This window comes from Bufo bufo, chromosome 2, assembly GCF_905171765.1.
Source record: "Bufo bufo chromosome 2, aBufBuf1.1, whole genome shotgun sequence".
Taxonomy (NCBI): Eukaryota; Metazoa; Chordata; class Amphibia; order Anura; family Bufonidae; genus Bufo; species Bufo bufo.
This window is the reverse complement of record NC_053390.1, coordinates 26,514,481-26,531,246: the sequence shown is the minus strand read 5'-3', so window position 1 is coordinate 26,531,246 and position 16,766 is coordinate 26,514,481. Positions and strand designations below refer to the sequence as shown.

Here is a 16,766-nt window from a genome sequence, read left to right as displayed (position 1 = left end):
CGGACAGGGAACCCCACCATCAGGGGCGACCCCTGGGTAGAGGTGAGAGAGAGTGTGTATTAGGGAAAGATTTCCCACACCAACCATCTACCTTCCTATTCACATTATACACTTTGTAAGTCTGTATTGTTTGTATGTCATAACCGTGGTGGATGCTATCGTACAATAAGAGTAGCCGGCTGGAGGCCTTTCAATCGAAGTCGATTCGCTCATCCCTAACAGTAATAAACAGTATAAGTTAACCCTTTCAAGAGAAATAAAGTAAGAAGTTTTAACTTTGCATAGGGATATTGGCAAATGTCCACAAATGTCAAAGTGCTCCCTGCTCCAGGGCACTACACAAACTATGGATCTCTCTTTCCCATGTCTCCACTCTCAGTGCTCGGCCTCCTGTCCAGCTCCTCCTGCTCTATAACATGCTGGCTGTAGCTTACATTGCATTTTCATGGTGAAACGTTCCCTTTAAAGAAAGAATAGGGGTTCCTTGGCTATTATTTGGCTTAAGGCATTGAGGACCTTCATCCTCCTTGGGGGCTCATTTCACCAGAGCAGTGTCCACTTCTTAGGCTGAGAGAGCGGAGGCCTCGTTGGATCAGATAAGGAAGGCTGCCATCTAGGCTTCCCTCATAGCTTTCTCAGTTCTCAGCATTATAGGTTGCAGTTTGTTCCCATGTCTGATCTCTCTCCTTTCTCAGGAAAGTCTTGAAGGTCATTGAATGCCCCCCCGCCCCCAATTTGTTTTTCCTCTAGTTTATTTCTTCATGGGAGCCGTTATCTGTGAGGTGGTAAATGATGGACTACACTTACTGGTAATCTGCTTTTCCAAACCTATAACGGCACCTTTTTCCCTCTCCATTTTCTTTAGTATATTATGTTCTTCAGCTTATTCTGAATGTTGTTCATTAGAGAATATAAAAAGCGGATAGTAAGCTAATTAGATTAGGTAGGGCAATCTTCTCTGTCTAACATTCGACTGGATTTCTAGAAACACAGAGGCGTGGAGAACCAAGCACTGCTTTTATGTTGCAGGTTTCCTCTCCAGCAGGGGAGGTCCTCTCTATGGGTGCCGCTATGGGTTCTGCAAAAACAAATTGGCAGTAAATTTAATCCATCTTTTCTCACTGCGGTGTCTCTCTCCATCCACAGGAGTACACAATAGTGAAGAAGACATCGGGGGACTGTGTGACTCCCATCATCCATCTCCAGGAGTCAGGAGGGCGGAGCAGGACCCCTCACCCCATCACAGAGCCTCCCCCCCTGATACATGAGCAGAAGATCCTAGAGCTCACCCACAAGATGATGGAGCTGCTGACTGGAGAGGTGACACTGCTGGGAATGCTGGGAAATTCTCCAGTAACAGCACTGGAGGGGTCTGGGTGATGACGGTGTCATTGTGTTGTCAGGTTCCTATAAGGTGTCAGGATGTCACTGTCTATTTCTCCATGGAGGAGTGGGAGTATATAGAAGGACACAAGGATCTGTACAAGGAGGCCATGATGGAGGAGCACCAGCCTCTTATATCACAAGGTAAGAGCCGTCATGTGCAGTGTATACACGTGTGTGCAGTGACATGTAATGGAGGACCACCTGCCTTTTATATCAGGCCTGTGGCCCGCTAGGTGCTGGGACCTTGGCACAGGTGGTGAGGAGCACAGTGTTATTTCCCCCTGATAACTAAACCTAAATGTGAAGGAGCTGAGAGAAGTGTCTGACCTATAGACAGATCTACAGGAGGCCATGTATTCAGTCACTGTGTGCTTGTGTCTCCACAGATGGATCCAGGAGGAGAAATTCACCAGAGAGATGTCCCTGTCCTCTGTATTCCCAGGACTGTCCAGAGGAGAAGGTCCCAGAGAATCCTCAGGTAGATGGAGCTGAGCCCTATACACTTCTATATAGGGGATCCTGCAGTCATAGAGGGGTCATAGATTGTGGGGGTCTCTTATGTGGATCTGTTAGATTTCCCACCTGTCTGCTGTATTGTACTGAATTGTTACAGATGACAAATCTGGTGGAAGATCTGATTATTATTAAAGTGGAGGATGAAGAAGAATGGATGACGGGCGATCCCCCGTGTAAGAGTGAGGTGGAGGAGGACATTCCAGGAGATGTCACCACAGGTATGGAATCATGAATGGAGAAAGTGACTTCAGATTCTGTCCTTGGTGCCTTCAGGGCAGGATGAGAATCTGATCACCGGCTGCTGCGCTGCTCTTTGATTAGAGATGTCCCATCACATCATGAAGTGTTCTCCTTATCCAGCTGACAGCGATCTCTGATCAGATTCTTCTCTGATCCCGGCTGTTCCTGCAGGACATGACGGTCAGTCACATCCACACACCCACTGGGGATTATGTGGTCACAGCTTTTGTGTCTCTGCTATCATGAAGATCTATATGTTAGCCATTGTGCAGGAATTATATGCTGCCAGTGACCTACATGCCAGAACGGGTTAAGTATTATTTTGGGACTGGCCTACTGTGAGAATTCCTTAGTGGGGAGGCCGCGGAGGAAGTATGCCTAGGTTCCTGAAAAACTCTCCAAAATGTGTCCAAAATCAGTTGCAAATTATTTGTGATTGGATCACTTTTCTCCCTTAAAGACTTATTCCAGGCTAGTGCTTCACTATACAAATGAGAACTCATAAATGCCACCTTGGCATGGTCAGAAAAAACAGCTGGGGTAACAACTCAAAATGGATTGTGTCTTGATTTATGTGGGAGATGACAAACTTGGGCCAGAACCTACTGTGTGAGTAGCTTAAGGTGATATGGAATGTTGCGGTTCTGTTACAGTGGTAGTTAGGGTGACAAGGCTGGCGGACACAATGTACAGATATGCTAGTATTTGATCCTGGTGACCCATACGGGGTGGGCCAGAGAGATCCACGGTCAAAGCGTAGTGTTACGGGCAGTGGGCATGGACCCATAGTGGCAACTAACCAGTTTTACTTTGGGCTAAATCTGAGCAGTGTGAGATTTTAGCAGCAGCAGAGGAGGAGGTACCCTAGAAAGTGCTTGTCGGTTAAACTCTAGGTAGACATTATAGCATGGGTTTTTCTGGTGAATACACCAGTTTCATCAGGTCTAATTAATCTATTCAGCAATGAATGCAGTTTGTGTTGAGGAATGTAGTAACGATCCTTTTTAAGTTATCTTTTACATTAATGTGATGCCCAAATGCCATTGAAAGGCCAAATTTCTTGAGAGAATGTAATCTTGATTGCCATACATGTAAATTTTTTTTATTTTTTTTAGCTATTTTCGTGTAATGAAAGTGGTGACTGGATGTAGACCAGAATCCTGGACTTTTTAAGAGTGTTACACAAAGCTTAGTATAAGGCTGGAAACCATTTTTGGTAAACCAAAGTCGTGAGTGCATTCAAAATTAATGATGTGTACCTCTAGTTCCTGCTGTATCCACTTCCAGCCTAATAGGAATGTTTATGTTTGTCTATTCCGTAGTTTTAAAAAAATCACAATTTCTATTTTTTATCTTTCTTCTTTTACCTATCTTCACAGAAAATCCCAGTAAAAATGTTAATGAAAGTATATTATCACTGCATTATAAAGCAGAAGATGAAGATACCATGGACTGCTCTTCAGAAGAAAACCTCATTACCCTTAATGTACATCCAGGACCTCACAGTACAGATCTCTCATATAATCCCCTTAATAATGAGGAACCTTTTTCTGACCAATCACAGATTGTTACCTCAGGTACAGGTCAGAAAGGTGGTAAAGAGTTCACAAAAAGATCAAGGCTTTCTACAGATGGAAGAATTCACACTGGGGAGAAGCCTTACTCCTGTTCAGAATGTGGGAAGTGCTTTAGATATAAATCACATCTGGTTACACATGAGAGAATTCACACAGGAGAGAAACAGTATTTATGTTCAGAATGTGGGAAATGTTTTACAGAAAAATCTAATCTGGCTAGGCATGAGAGAATTCACAGAGGTGAGAAGCCATTTCCATGTTCAGAATGTGGCAAATGTTTTACACTGAAATCACATCTTGTTGCACATGAGAGAAGTCACACAGGAGAGAAGCCATTTTCCTGTTCAGAATGTGGGACATCTTTTAAATACAAATCAGATCTTGTTACCCATAAGAGACGTCACACAGGAGAGAAGCCATATTCATGTTCAGAATGTGGGAAATGTTTTATAGATCGATCAAGTCTTGTTATACATGAGAGAAGTCACACAGGGGAGAAGCTGCATTCATGTTCAGAATGTGGGAAATGTTTTACATATAAATCAAGTCTTGTTTCCCATGAGAGAATTCACACAGGAGAGAAGCCGTTTTTATGCTCAGAATGTGGGAAATGTTTTACATATAAATCACATCTTGTTGCACATAAAAGAACTCACACAGGGGAAAAGCCGTATGAATGCTCCGAATGTGGGAAATGTTTTACATATAAAACAGATTTTGTTAGACATGAGAAACGTCACACAGGAGAGAAGCCGTTTTCCTGTTCAGAATGTGGGAAATGTTTTATAGATAAATCACATCTTCTTAGACATGAAAAAAGCCACACAGGAGAGAAGCCGTATTCATGTTCCGAATGTGGTAAGTGTTTTACTGATAAATCACATCTTGTTAGACATAAAAGAATTCACACAGGAGAGAAGCCATTTCCGTGCCCAGACTGTGAGAAGTGTTTTACTACTAAAGACAAACTCAAGGATCATCAGAGACGTCACACAGGAGAGAAGCTGTTTTGATGTTTTATATGTGGAAAATGTTTTGTTCTGAAATCAGTTTCTAAAAATCATCAGCTCAGAAGAAACTATTATTTTTTGGAATATGGAAAATGTCACAAGAGCAAAAAATTATTTTAGACCCATTTTCTTCAGACAGGTAAATAACTGGGGCTACATGGCAACATGTCTCATACTTCAAGTCTCTGAATAGTTGTGGAACTTGTCTGCAACTCGCTGTTGTGCAACTACTTTAGAGCTGAGATTTCGCTGTAAAAATTCAGCCAAACTGCAGAAAAGTTGCAGTGAAGTTGCACTGGCATGTGACTTGCATTTTGTTCTATGATGGCAAAGTCACATATGACCTGCAACCAAATATCCAAATGTTTTGTGACCATCATGGCATACCATGTGTCACATTGTGACCCTTTTGACAATCATTAGATGCAGTGTCACAGTGCAACATTTCGATCTTCATATCACTTGACACATCACTATGTAGCTCCAGCCTAACAGCCCATAAGAATAGTTATTTTTGGGTGGAATTATCCTGGATTTGCCAAACAACCAAATTATATTTCTCTGAGGTCGACTGTGACCGAGACCCATGGAGGAAAAGTATTGTGGATATAAGGAAGAGAAGAAGAGCCTTGTTTACTTCCAGAGCAGTGAAGATGAACTGTCCCCATGAACCTTGCTTCTTATCACTGTATTCACACCTCCACCCACACTGCCGGACAGTCCAGAGTGACATGAGGGGAAGTAACGACGCTCCATGTAATAGTTTTATAACGTATGTGGACATATTAATAATTCATTTTTTTTCAAATAGTATTTAAAAATGTAAGTAACTGTCTTTTTTTTGTAACATGTAGGGGCAGTGATACTGACCATTTTTGTAATATACTTTAGTAACTGTAATCATACATTTCTATTAGAAAAATTGCTCTAAAGTGACCCATTTTGTGCCTTAGCAACACTGCGTGTCCTCTGATTACTTAAAGAGTAACTAAACTTTTGATTACATTTTTGTTAAAATGTCCCTAAGCCATAATAGGACTTTTTGTAATATACTTTATTAATGCTTTTTGTATTTTTAATAGACTTTAGCGGTGTACAGGTGTACAGAAAAGTAAATTTTAAGTGCACACGCTCCACACTGACTGCTGCTGCCCTCACTGCCTCTCTCTTCATATATATATATATATATATATATATATATATATAAGAGAGGCAGCAGCAGTCAGTGTGGAGCGTGTCTCCACAGTAAAGCAATCAGAAGATAGAGAGCGTTGCTAAAGCACAAAATGGGCCACTAAAGAGCTATTTTTCTAATAGAAATGTATGATTTCAGTAACTAAGTTATATTACTAAAATGGTCAGCGTCACTGTCCCTACACATTACAAAAAAAAATTATATTTGCAACAATCCTGCTTCTGCCAGTCCAATGATGTGCCTCTTAAAGTCTGTTGACTGGGAAAAATGTCTTCAAGTGCATTATAGATGAATGTCTAGCAATCAACAATCACTCACAAAGAGGTACACTACCCAAAAGTAACCTCTCTGAGCTTTTTATAGGGCAGTAGGGGAAGCACCTCTATGTCCTCTCGTGGCAAAGGGTCTAATCAGATCACAACTGTAATCATTTACATATCTGCCAAAGACATAACTGAATGCTAAGTTTTGCAGCAATACAACATTTCTATCTGGGTGCATTTATTTTATTTTTGTCAGTAAATGAATTTCTGAGATAAGTATCGGCCAGTAGGTTGCCCTCTTATTTGGGTTTTGAATATCAAATGTACTATATGCACGTTTTTAATTTTGTTTCCAAACATTTTTATTAGAGTTGGGTGCGGGGATTAATAAAACTATAGCAAAATGAATATCATATATAATATATATTGTACTTATTGTATATTTTAAATCTTACAATTAAAGGGGTATTCTAAACTCCGACATTAGGACATATTGACAGGCTGAGAGAGGAGGCCTGGTTTACAGATACAGCCAAGCTCACTGTGCTACGCTGTTTCGTTTAGCTTCATTCACTTCTATACAGAAACAGTATTGCAGGTTGTTTGGCTGTTTTTGTAAACTCAACCAGATCTTGTAGCTTGCATATGGTGGCCCAGAAGTGGAACCCACATCTCAGATATGCCATAAATGTGTGAAATAATAAAACAACTTTACTATTTTAATGATCTTGAAAATAGCATTATATAAAATTGCCGGAAGTTAAATCCTTTATGACTCTCTACTGCTGTGAGTTACTCCATTTGCTGTGCTCGAGGAAGAATTTAGATTATCCAATACAAAAATAAAGGCCCAGGCCTGTCCGACCCTGGGTGGGGGTGATGCTTATCTGATCCCCACCGCTGTATTGGCTCTCTTGGACTCCCAGGCCGGCAGTTCTGCTCCCACATCCATAGACATCACATGGGACGCAGGGGGAGCAGGTCACCGCTGTGGGCTGTGATTGACTGCAGCGGTCACAAGTGCCCCTGTCGACAGATGTTGTCCTCAACACACATGGGAGTGTAACTGCCAACCTGGGAGCCCAAGAGCAGTGGGGATCAGGTAAGCATCACCCCCTACCCTGGGTCGGGCAGGTCTGGGCCACTATTTTAATATTGGATAACCCCTTTAAGGACACTCAATTCCTTGAGGTTCACTGTAACAAACCATTGAGAGCATTGATGTGTTGTCATAGACTTGACTATTTTTGTTCTCGGACAATCTTTACCAATAAAGTGATTTCACCTGTCAAATAAATTTTGGTGTTTGTGATCTACTTATGTCCTCTCTAGACTCAACAACTTCTTTAGCTATTAGTTTTATTCTTGGGTTTCTTAAGAATGAGTACGATGTCTGGTGAACAAGGCTATTTTAGATTTACTGAACTCCATTTCAATTCCCTGATAAAGGGATGAGTCCTTGAGTCCCACAATCCAGTTATTCCCTGGTACAGTTAAATTGTTCTGAAAGAAAGCTTGAGTACGGATTTGAGCTGTATTATCTTCATATAGGTCCAATATGAACTGTCTAAAATTACCCCTAACACCAATCTTTCTCTGAAGCTTCCCCAGCCAGCTCAACCTAATAGTTTTTAAAGCTCTCTTTGTGTGCAAGGCTAGCATCGTGGTATACTTACCTGGCTAAGGATGGTTCTGGACCATGTCTGAAGTTGTCAGGACCTTGCAGATGTTTATAAGTGATAAACAGTTGGCCTGGGGACGCCACTGTCCTGCTTATCTTGTCCGGTGGGACAGACTTTCCTACTGCTGTCTTTTTTGTGGTGGGTCTGGTCACCAGGTCTATTCTGTTCCTCCTTGCAAGCTGTGGACGGCATAATGGCAAGGCCTCTCCTCCTCTACCCGTAGGACATGGGCGCCTGCTCCATCTGGCTCAAAATAGGCCAGCACGCACCCTAATTTTCAACAGCCACTGGATGGCATTCTGTTTCCTGTGGGAGGGTGCCTGACAAATAGTTTGTCTAGCTTGCTAGCTCCCTGCAAAGGTTTGCTGCATTTGGTTGTCTGCCCTTGTACTGACTCTCTGCCCATTTACTGAATTCTCACCCTCCACTGCCTGATCTCTGTACTAACCATTCTCCGCCAGTCTTGCCCTTTAATCGTTTACTGTATAGCACATACTTCGCCTGCCCTTTGTCCCGTTCCCTGGCGATTTTTCCTGACCCCTTTGTGTGCCCCTCATTGGTGTCTCTGACCACTGTGGGTCATCTTTCAATTACACCCAGATTATGCCAAGAGATCATGGCCTGTTGGATCTGCCAGGATAAGGTCCTTAGGTTTAAACCAAAGTCAAATCTGTTGGTTGACACAGTAGATCCAAACTCACTACAGTAACAGTTTACTCAGGCCATGGAACCCACTAGCCCACCCAAGAGGAGCCTGTCTGAAGTATATAAGGAGTTTACTACTCATAGTGGTGCCCACATGGATGACTTGTCCACTACAGTAACTACAGTGTCTGCACCATCACCACCTGTCACAGTTTATGTTGCCTCCAGTTTATATCTCTTACTCTCCCATGCTATGAAGGGGATCCTAAGCTATGTTGTGGATTTCTGAACCAATATATCATCATTTTGAGCTGCAGGCCCACTAGTTTTCTACCTACTGGTTTAAAATTGCATTTCTGGTCTCCCTTCTGTCTAGTGAAGCACTCACTTGAGCTACTCCCCTATGGAAATGCAGTGACTCTGACCAGTAATCTCTAGGAATTCTTGATTACTTCCCACAAGGTTTTTGAGAAGCCTGGCTGTACCTCTTCTGCGCCTCTGCCAGGGAAACTTCACAATTGGACAACATGCAAAACAGTTTACGTCACTGGATAAAGTCTGATTATCTGAGGAGAACTTTCAGCATAGATGTATGTGCATACCTGCCCGCTCAAGGAGGCTAACTCCAGTACTTAGGGTCGATTGGAGAGATGACCCTGGGCGAAGACAAGCTCATTCTTTCTCACTTGCTGTAAGACTCAGTTTACCAGGTACAGGCCTTCCAGGACTCTGGCTTGGCAGTAAACTTCCTGCCTATAAATGGGATGACACCTCCAGAATCTATACAATATGTCACTGTGCCCAGGGAGCTTCAAGTGAAAATTCTGAGCACAGAGAAGATGTAATTCTACATCCGACACATGTCCACTAGTTATCTCCTACTGGGTCTGCCCTGGCTTTGCATGCACAGTTGTATTTTAGACTACAACTTGGGGCAGATTCAACATTGGAGTTATGCTAGTCACACTCACTGTCTAGCATCAGTACAGCTTGACCAAGTTCCACCAGTTCCTCAGAATATTCAGGGCTTTCGTCCTGCCTACTGTATGCTAACTATTTGGATGTGTTCGACAAGGAGGCTTAAACTCTGCCACATTATCCCTATGACTGTTCCATCAACCTGGTGCCAGGTACTACTCCACCATGAGGCTGTGTTTACTCATTGTTTGTACCTGAAACACAGGCCATGGCTGATTATATAAAGAAGAACCTTGAGAGGGGCTTCATTCGGAAGTCCTCTTCACTGTCAGGTGCTTTTTTTTTTGTTTTGTTTTTTCAAGAAAAAAGATATGTCCCACCAGCCAAGTATTGATTACTCAATAAAATTACTGTGAAAAACAAATACCCTTTGCCACTAATACCGGATCTCTTTAGTAGACTCCATGGGGCCAGGATCTTCACTGTGGATCTCCGAGTAGCTTATAATCTTATTTGGATTCAAGAGGGAGATGAGTGGAAGACTACTTTTAACATCCGAAACAGTCACTATAAACATCTTGTCATGCCCTTTGGCCTCAGTAAAGCACCTGCAGTTTTTCTAGAATTTTTAAATGATGACTTTTTTGACCTCCTCTATACCCATGTAGTGTTTAATTTGGATGACATCTTCTCACCCGACCTGACTTCACACCCTAGAGACCTAGAGAAATGTATTCACAGTCCTCCAGCACTTGATTGAGAATAGACGTAATGCTGAGTTTGAAAATCGCATCCTTGAAAAAAAAACTCTCTTCCCTTCTAGCGGTTCCCGGGCTTCGCTAATTAACAGAAAAATATTTTCTCACTTTTCCACCTTGACCACCCCAAAGAAGGAGTGGTCTCTAAAGGCCATGTCAGCGTTCCAGCCTCTCAAGCCAGCCTTTTCTTCTTCTTCTTCAGTTCTTTATCTTCCAGATGTCTCCAAACCCTTCTTTCTGGAGGTGGACACATCCGTCATGGAAGCAAACATGTTTTCACTCAAAAAGGTGCCTCTTGCTAGATGCTTGCTGCTTTTTCTCTGCGACAGAACTGAATTATTCCATTGGTGACAGAGTTGCTTACAGGAGTAGTGTCATTTGCTAGAGGGTGCCTCCCATCATGTCATTACAAACGTAACTTATTATTCAGTCAGTTAAACACCTCGATCCTCGCCAAGCTTGTGGTTGTTCTTTGCACACTTCAATTTCATTCTACATTTCCATTCAGCTGATCTAATATATAAAGCCGAGTGTATGTATGTATGTCCGCTAAGGGAATCCGCACCGTCGCATTTACAATAACAAAAGGTACATCAGGTGTACGGGAAGGTTTTAGACTAGGTCTCAGCTCTCTAGCATGTACCATTCCTGAGCTATTCCCCAAAAATGCTGTGGTGGTGGCTGTGCTGTGGTGGTCACAATTAAGGCGGCAGGCTGCTGTGGAGGTCACAGTTAAGGGGAAGGTCTGGTATGGAGGTCAGTGTTAAGGGGCAGATTTCTGTAGAAGCCACTGTTAAGGGGGCGGGGTGTTGTGGAAATCACTGTTATGGAGATGGGGTACTGTGGAGGTCACTGTTAAAGGGGTGGGCCGCTGTGGAAGTCACTGTTAAGGGGGTGAGATGCTGTGGAGGTTACTGTTAAAGAGGCAGGCGCTATGGAGGTCAGTGTTTAGGGGCGGGGTGCTGTAGAGGTCACAGTTCAGAGGGTGGGGTGTTGTGGGGGTCATAGTTTAAGGGAACAGAGCTCTGTGGAGGTTACTGTTAAGGGGCAGGGGACTGTGGATGTCACTATAAAAGGGGCAGCTGCTGTGGAGGTCATTGTTAAGGGGGCGGGTTATTGTGGAAATCATTGTTAAGGAGACGGGGTACTGTAAATATCACTAATAAAGGGACGGCCGCTGTGGAGGTCACTGTTAAAGGGGAGGGCGCTGTGGATGTTACTGTTAAGGGGCAGGCCACTGTGGAGGTCACTGTTAAAGGGGCGGGCACAGTGGAGGTCACTGTTAAGGGAGGAGCGGACTGTGGAGGCTACTATTAAGGAAAGGAAAGGAAAAGCGGAGTACTGTGAGGTCACTGTAAGGCAGCTGGGTACTGTGGCAGTCACTGTTAAAGGGGCAGTTTCCCTAGAGTTCTCAGTTAAGGGGGCAGGGAATGGTGGAGGTCACAGTTAAGGGGAGTGTAACCTATGGTCAGTGTTAAGGGGCGGGTGCTGTAGAGGTCACTGTTAAAGGTGAGGGCCCCTGTGGAGGTCACTGTCAAGGGGGTGGGGTGCTGTAGAACTCACTGTTAAAGGGGCAGGCTGCTGTGAAGGTCATAGTTAAGTGGGTGGGCTGCTGAGGAGGTCCAATTTTAAGGAGGCAGGGCACTATGGGGGAAGGTCAGTGTTAAGAGGTTGGGGGGCTGTGAAGGTCACTGTTAAGGGGGCGGGGTACTGTAGATGTCACTGTTATAGGGGATACTGTCAATATTTTTTAAGGACACACAGACATTAAATGAAATATACTAAATATACCTGTGCGAAGCCGGGTCCTTCTGCTAGTTAGAATATAAAGGCAAATACCCTCTTCCATTCTTTTGACCCTGTAGATCAAACAGAGGATCCACAGCAAAATATTGATCCAGCCCACATTTTCCCTGTTGCTCCAGTTCAGCTGAAGAACATCCCGTCTGGCAAGATATTTATCTCCGTGGCAAATGGAAAGCAGGTTCTTGTCTGAGAACATCACTCCAAAGTTACTGATCACCTTGATCTAAATAAAACAGTTAATCCTATTTGATATTACCATTTACAATTTATAATGATGGATGAGACTTTCTTGCTGCCTGTCCTACCTGTGCCCAGAACAAACCTCCTAAACAAAAACCTGCAGGCCTCCTACATCATTTGCCAGTGACCGATATCCTGTGGCAACTTATTGCTATGAATTTTAGCAACGACTTGCTTTCTTCCTAACAATGCACAGTACTAAGGGTGGTGGCTGATCAATTCCCAAAGATGGCTCATGACGTACCTCTATGGCTATGTGCTAGACAGCTGTAGACCCCAAGACTCCTCTATGGCTATGTGCTAGACAGCTGTAGACCCCAAGAGTCCTCTATGGCTATGTGCTAGACAGCTGTAGACTCCAAGAGTCCTCTATGACTATGTCCTAGACAGCTGTAGACTCCAAGAGTCCTCTATGGCTATGTGCTAGACAGCTATAGACCCCAGGAGTTCTCTATGACTATGTCCTAGACAGCTGTAGACTCCAAGAGTCCTCTAAGACTATGTCCTAGACAGCTGTACACTCCAAGAGTCCTCTATGACTATGTGCTAGACAGCTCTACACTCCAAGAGTCCTCTATGGCTATGTGCTAGACAGCTGTACACTCCAAGAGTCCTCTATGGCTATGTGCTAGACAGCTGTAGACCCCAAATCCCCCTATGAGTATGTGCTAGAGAGCTGTAGACTGTAAGAGTCCTCTATGACTATGTGCTAGACTGTTGTAGACTCCAATAGTTCCCAATGGCTATGTAATAGATAGTTGTAGACACCAAAAGTCTTATATGACTATGTGCTAAACAGTTGTAGACTCCAAGACTCCTCTCTGACTATGTGCTTGACAGCTCTTGACTCCAATAGTCCTCCAAGGCTATCTGCTAGACAGCTGCAGACTCCAAGAGTATGACTATTAGTGATAAGTAGCAGGGGCAATATTCGAATTCGCGATATCTCGCAAATATTTGAGTGAATATTTGTCATATATTCACGAATTCGCAATTATTTTCTTGATTGCGAAAAATCGGCAATCTAATATGTGCGTATTGCGTGCACAATACAGGCGTGGGTCACTTTTTGCTAAATTTTTCAAGCTGCTAGAAGTTTACTGAGACTGGAGAAAATGGTTGGTAAGGCAGAACATTACAATAGCTTTATATGCCGATAGAGCGCTCCAATATATTCGCGATTGCGCAAATCGGCACCAATGATGCGCATATTTTGGCGCAATACATGCAACTTCACATTTTAGCAGGTCTGACTACATTTTACTGATTGGTGCACTAAGTATTGTTGTGACATCACAGCACTATGTCTGTAGCATGTATGTATGGACAGCAGAACCTATCACACTACCTAACACCCTGCACTGGAACCTCTCAGCTCCACTATATCAGGATATAACCTACACTGACTATCTCCCACTACCTATCTGTATTATATACACTCACCTAAAGAATTATTAGGAACACCATACTAATACGGAGTTGGACACCCTTTTGCCTTCAGAACTGCCTTAATTCTACGTGGCATTGATTCCACAAGGTGCTGATAGCATTCTTTAGAAATGTTGGCCCATATTGATAGGATAGCATCTTGCAGTTGATGGAGATTTGAGGGATGCACATCCAGGGCACGAAGCTCCCGTTCCACCACATCCCAAAGATGCTCTATTGGGTTGAGATCTGGTGACTGTGGGGGCCATTTTAGTACAGTGAACTCATTGTCATGTTCAAGAAACCAATTCGAAATGATTCGAGCTTTGAGACATGGTGCATTATCCTGCTGGAAGTAGCCATCAGAGGATGGGTACATGGTGGTCATGAAGGGATGGACATGGTCAGAAACAATGCTCAGGTAGCCCGTGGCATTTAAATGATGCCCAATTGGCACTAAGCGGCCTAAAGTGTGCCCAGAAAACATCCCCCACACCATTACACCACTACCACCTGCCTGCACAGTGGTAACAAGGCATGATGGATACATGTTCTCATTCTGTTTACGCCAAATTCCGACTCTACCATTTGAATGTCTCAACAGAAATCGAGACTCATCAGACCAGGCAACATTTTTCCAGTCTCTCACAGTCCAATTTTGGTGAGCTTGTGCAAATTGTAGCCTCTTTTTCCTATTTGTAGTGGAGATGAGTGGTACCCGGTGGGGTCTTCTGCTGTTGTAGCCCATCCGCCTCAAGGTTGTGCGTGTTGTGGCTTCACAAATGCTTTGCTGCATACCTCGGTTGTAACGAGTGGTTATTTCAGTCAACGTTGCTCTTCGATCAGCTTGAATCAGTCGGCCCATTCTCCTCTGACCTCTAGCATCCACAAGGCATTTTTGCCCACAGGACTGCCGCATACTGGATCTTTTTCCCTTTTCACACCATTCTTTGTAAACCCTAGAAATGGTTGTGCGTGAAAATCCCAGTAACTGAGCAGATTGTGAAATACTCAGACCGGCCCGTCTGGCACCAACAACCATGCCACGCTCAAAATTGCTTAAATCACCTTTCTTTCCCATTCTGACATTCAGTTTGGAGTTCAGGAGATTGTCTTGACCAGGACCACACCCCTAAATGCATTGAAGCAACTGCCATGTGATTGGTTGACTAGATAATTGCATTAATGAGAAATAGAACAGGTGTTCCTAATAATTCTTTAGGTGAGTGTATATAAGCTAACTAACTAACTAATGTAATGAGTGGAAAGCACAGAGCACAGCAATGTCACTGCTCTCTCTTTTAAGAACTGCAAAAACTGCATACAAGGGCTGCTGTGGATATTCTTATATAGTAAGGGGTAGGCAACTTTCCTACTGGTTGCTAGGGATGTTGCTAAGCTCATACAAAGACATTGCAGCCTTCTCATTGGCCGACAAGCAAGAAGGGAGGTTACTGATGGAAAAAAAATCTAGAATATTCGCGAATACGAATATATAGCTCTATATTCAAAATCTTTGTGAATTCTCGAAGTGGCGATATTCGCGATATGAATATTCGCGCCCAACACTAATGACTATGTGCTAGACAGGTGTAGACCCCAAGAGTCCTCTATGACTATGTGCTAGACAGGTGTAGACCCCAAGAGTCCTCTATGACTATGTGCTAGACAGCTCGATACTTCAATAGTACTCCATTACTTCCAGAGGATGCAGGTACCAACATGCATGCCGAGCCCACTCCATATCTCTCCTGGCGCCAGACGGCCTCCAATGAATGTAGTGAGAGCAGGCCACAGCTTTATACTGACACTAATTAGTCTCAGTATAAGGCTGTGGCCTGCTCTCATTACATTCATTGGAAGCTGTCTGGCGCCAGCAGAGGAATGGAGTGGGCTCGGCATGCATGTTGGTACCTGCATCCCCTGTAATGGAGGCCAGTTTGGCATCAAAAATGGTAAAAGGCAGAGTGGACCCAGCATGCATGTAGATCCAACACTTCCTGAACTTTATGGCGGCCATTATGGCGCATAACAGGTAGTATTTAGTGTTAGGACCCGTCTTACAGAGATCGCCTTGACGTTCGGCAGACGGGCTCAGATGGTTTTGTACAAAATGCATTTGCCAAGCATCTCACTTTATAAATAAGCATAGCATTAGCACTATAATATTTTTTGTGACTATGGCATTATTGTACTTTATCTTGTTTGCAGGGTTCTGTTGCATTCCCTTTTTTTCTCTATGTTTTCAGCCATGGCAGCGTGCACCTGCGCATTGGGAGGTGCTGACTAACCCCCTTTTTTTGGCAGATGTAGACTCCAAGAGTCCTCTGGGGCTATGTGCTAGACAGCTATAGATCCTAATCACCCAAAAAAAATTAATGAAACTAACTTACATATGTATGAAGATCCAAACAACTTTATTGTAAGTATATATAAACAATACATACATATATAATAAAACAGGCAGCACAAGGCGGGACACACAGATGAGTAGCAGGACCCAAGGAGAGGCCGGGAGATCGATGCACGAAATAACAGGGAAAAAGAATGCTAGCTGAAAGAGCATACCTCAGAGTCTCATAGCAGCAACGCCCCAAACAAAGTGCAAAGGAGGCGATTGTAGAGATTGAGGTTGAAATAAAAAGGACAAAGTATAAACATACCCTGAATGGTGCAGAGATCTCTCGGCCGAGCTATAGACCCTAGGAGTCCTCTATGACTATGTACTAGACAGCTATAGACCCCAGGAGTCCTCTATGACTATGTGCTAGACAGCTATAGACCACAAGAGTCCTCTATGACTATGTGCTAGACAGCTGTAGACCCCAGGAGTCCTCTATGGCTATGTACTAGACAGCTGTAGACCACAAGAGTCCTCTATGACTATGTGCTAGACAGCTGTAGACCCCAAGAGTCCTCTATGGCTATGTGCTAGACAGCTATAGACCCCAAGAGTCCTCTATGGCTATATGCTAGACTGCTGTAGACTGCAGGAGTCCTCTATGACTATGTGCTAGACAGCTATAGACCCCAGGAGTCCTCTATGACTATGTGCTAGACAGCTGTAGACCACAAGAGTCCTCTATGACTATGTGCTAGACA

The 16,766-nt window shown here is 43.5% G+C and overlaps 1 protein-coding gene across 1 annotated transcript; it reads left to right on the top strand.

Moving 5' to 3' along the window:
* Positions 1–1,999: 1,999 nt before the first annotated feature.
* Positions 2,000–5,568, top strand: LOC120990666 (oocyte zinc finger protein XlCOF6.1-like). Its single transcript, XM_040419578.1, has 2 exons — positions 2,000–2,120; positions 3,522–5,568. Exons 1-2 carry the CDS (start codon positions 2,000–2,002, stop codon positions 4,730–4,732), a joined length of 1,332 nt encoding a protein of 443 aa, XP_040275512.1. The 3' UTR covers positions 4,733–5,568.
* Positions 5,569–16,766: the final 11,198 nt, after the last annotated feature.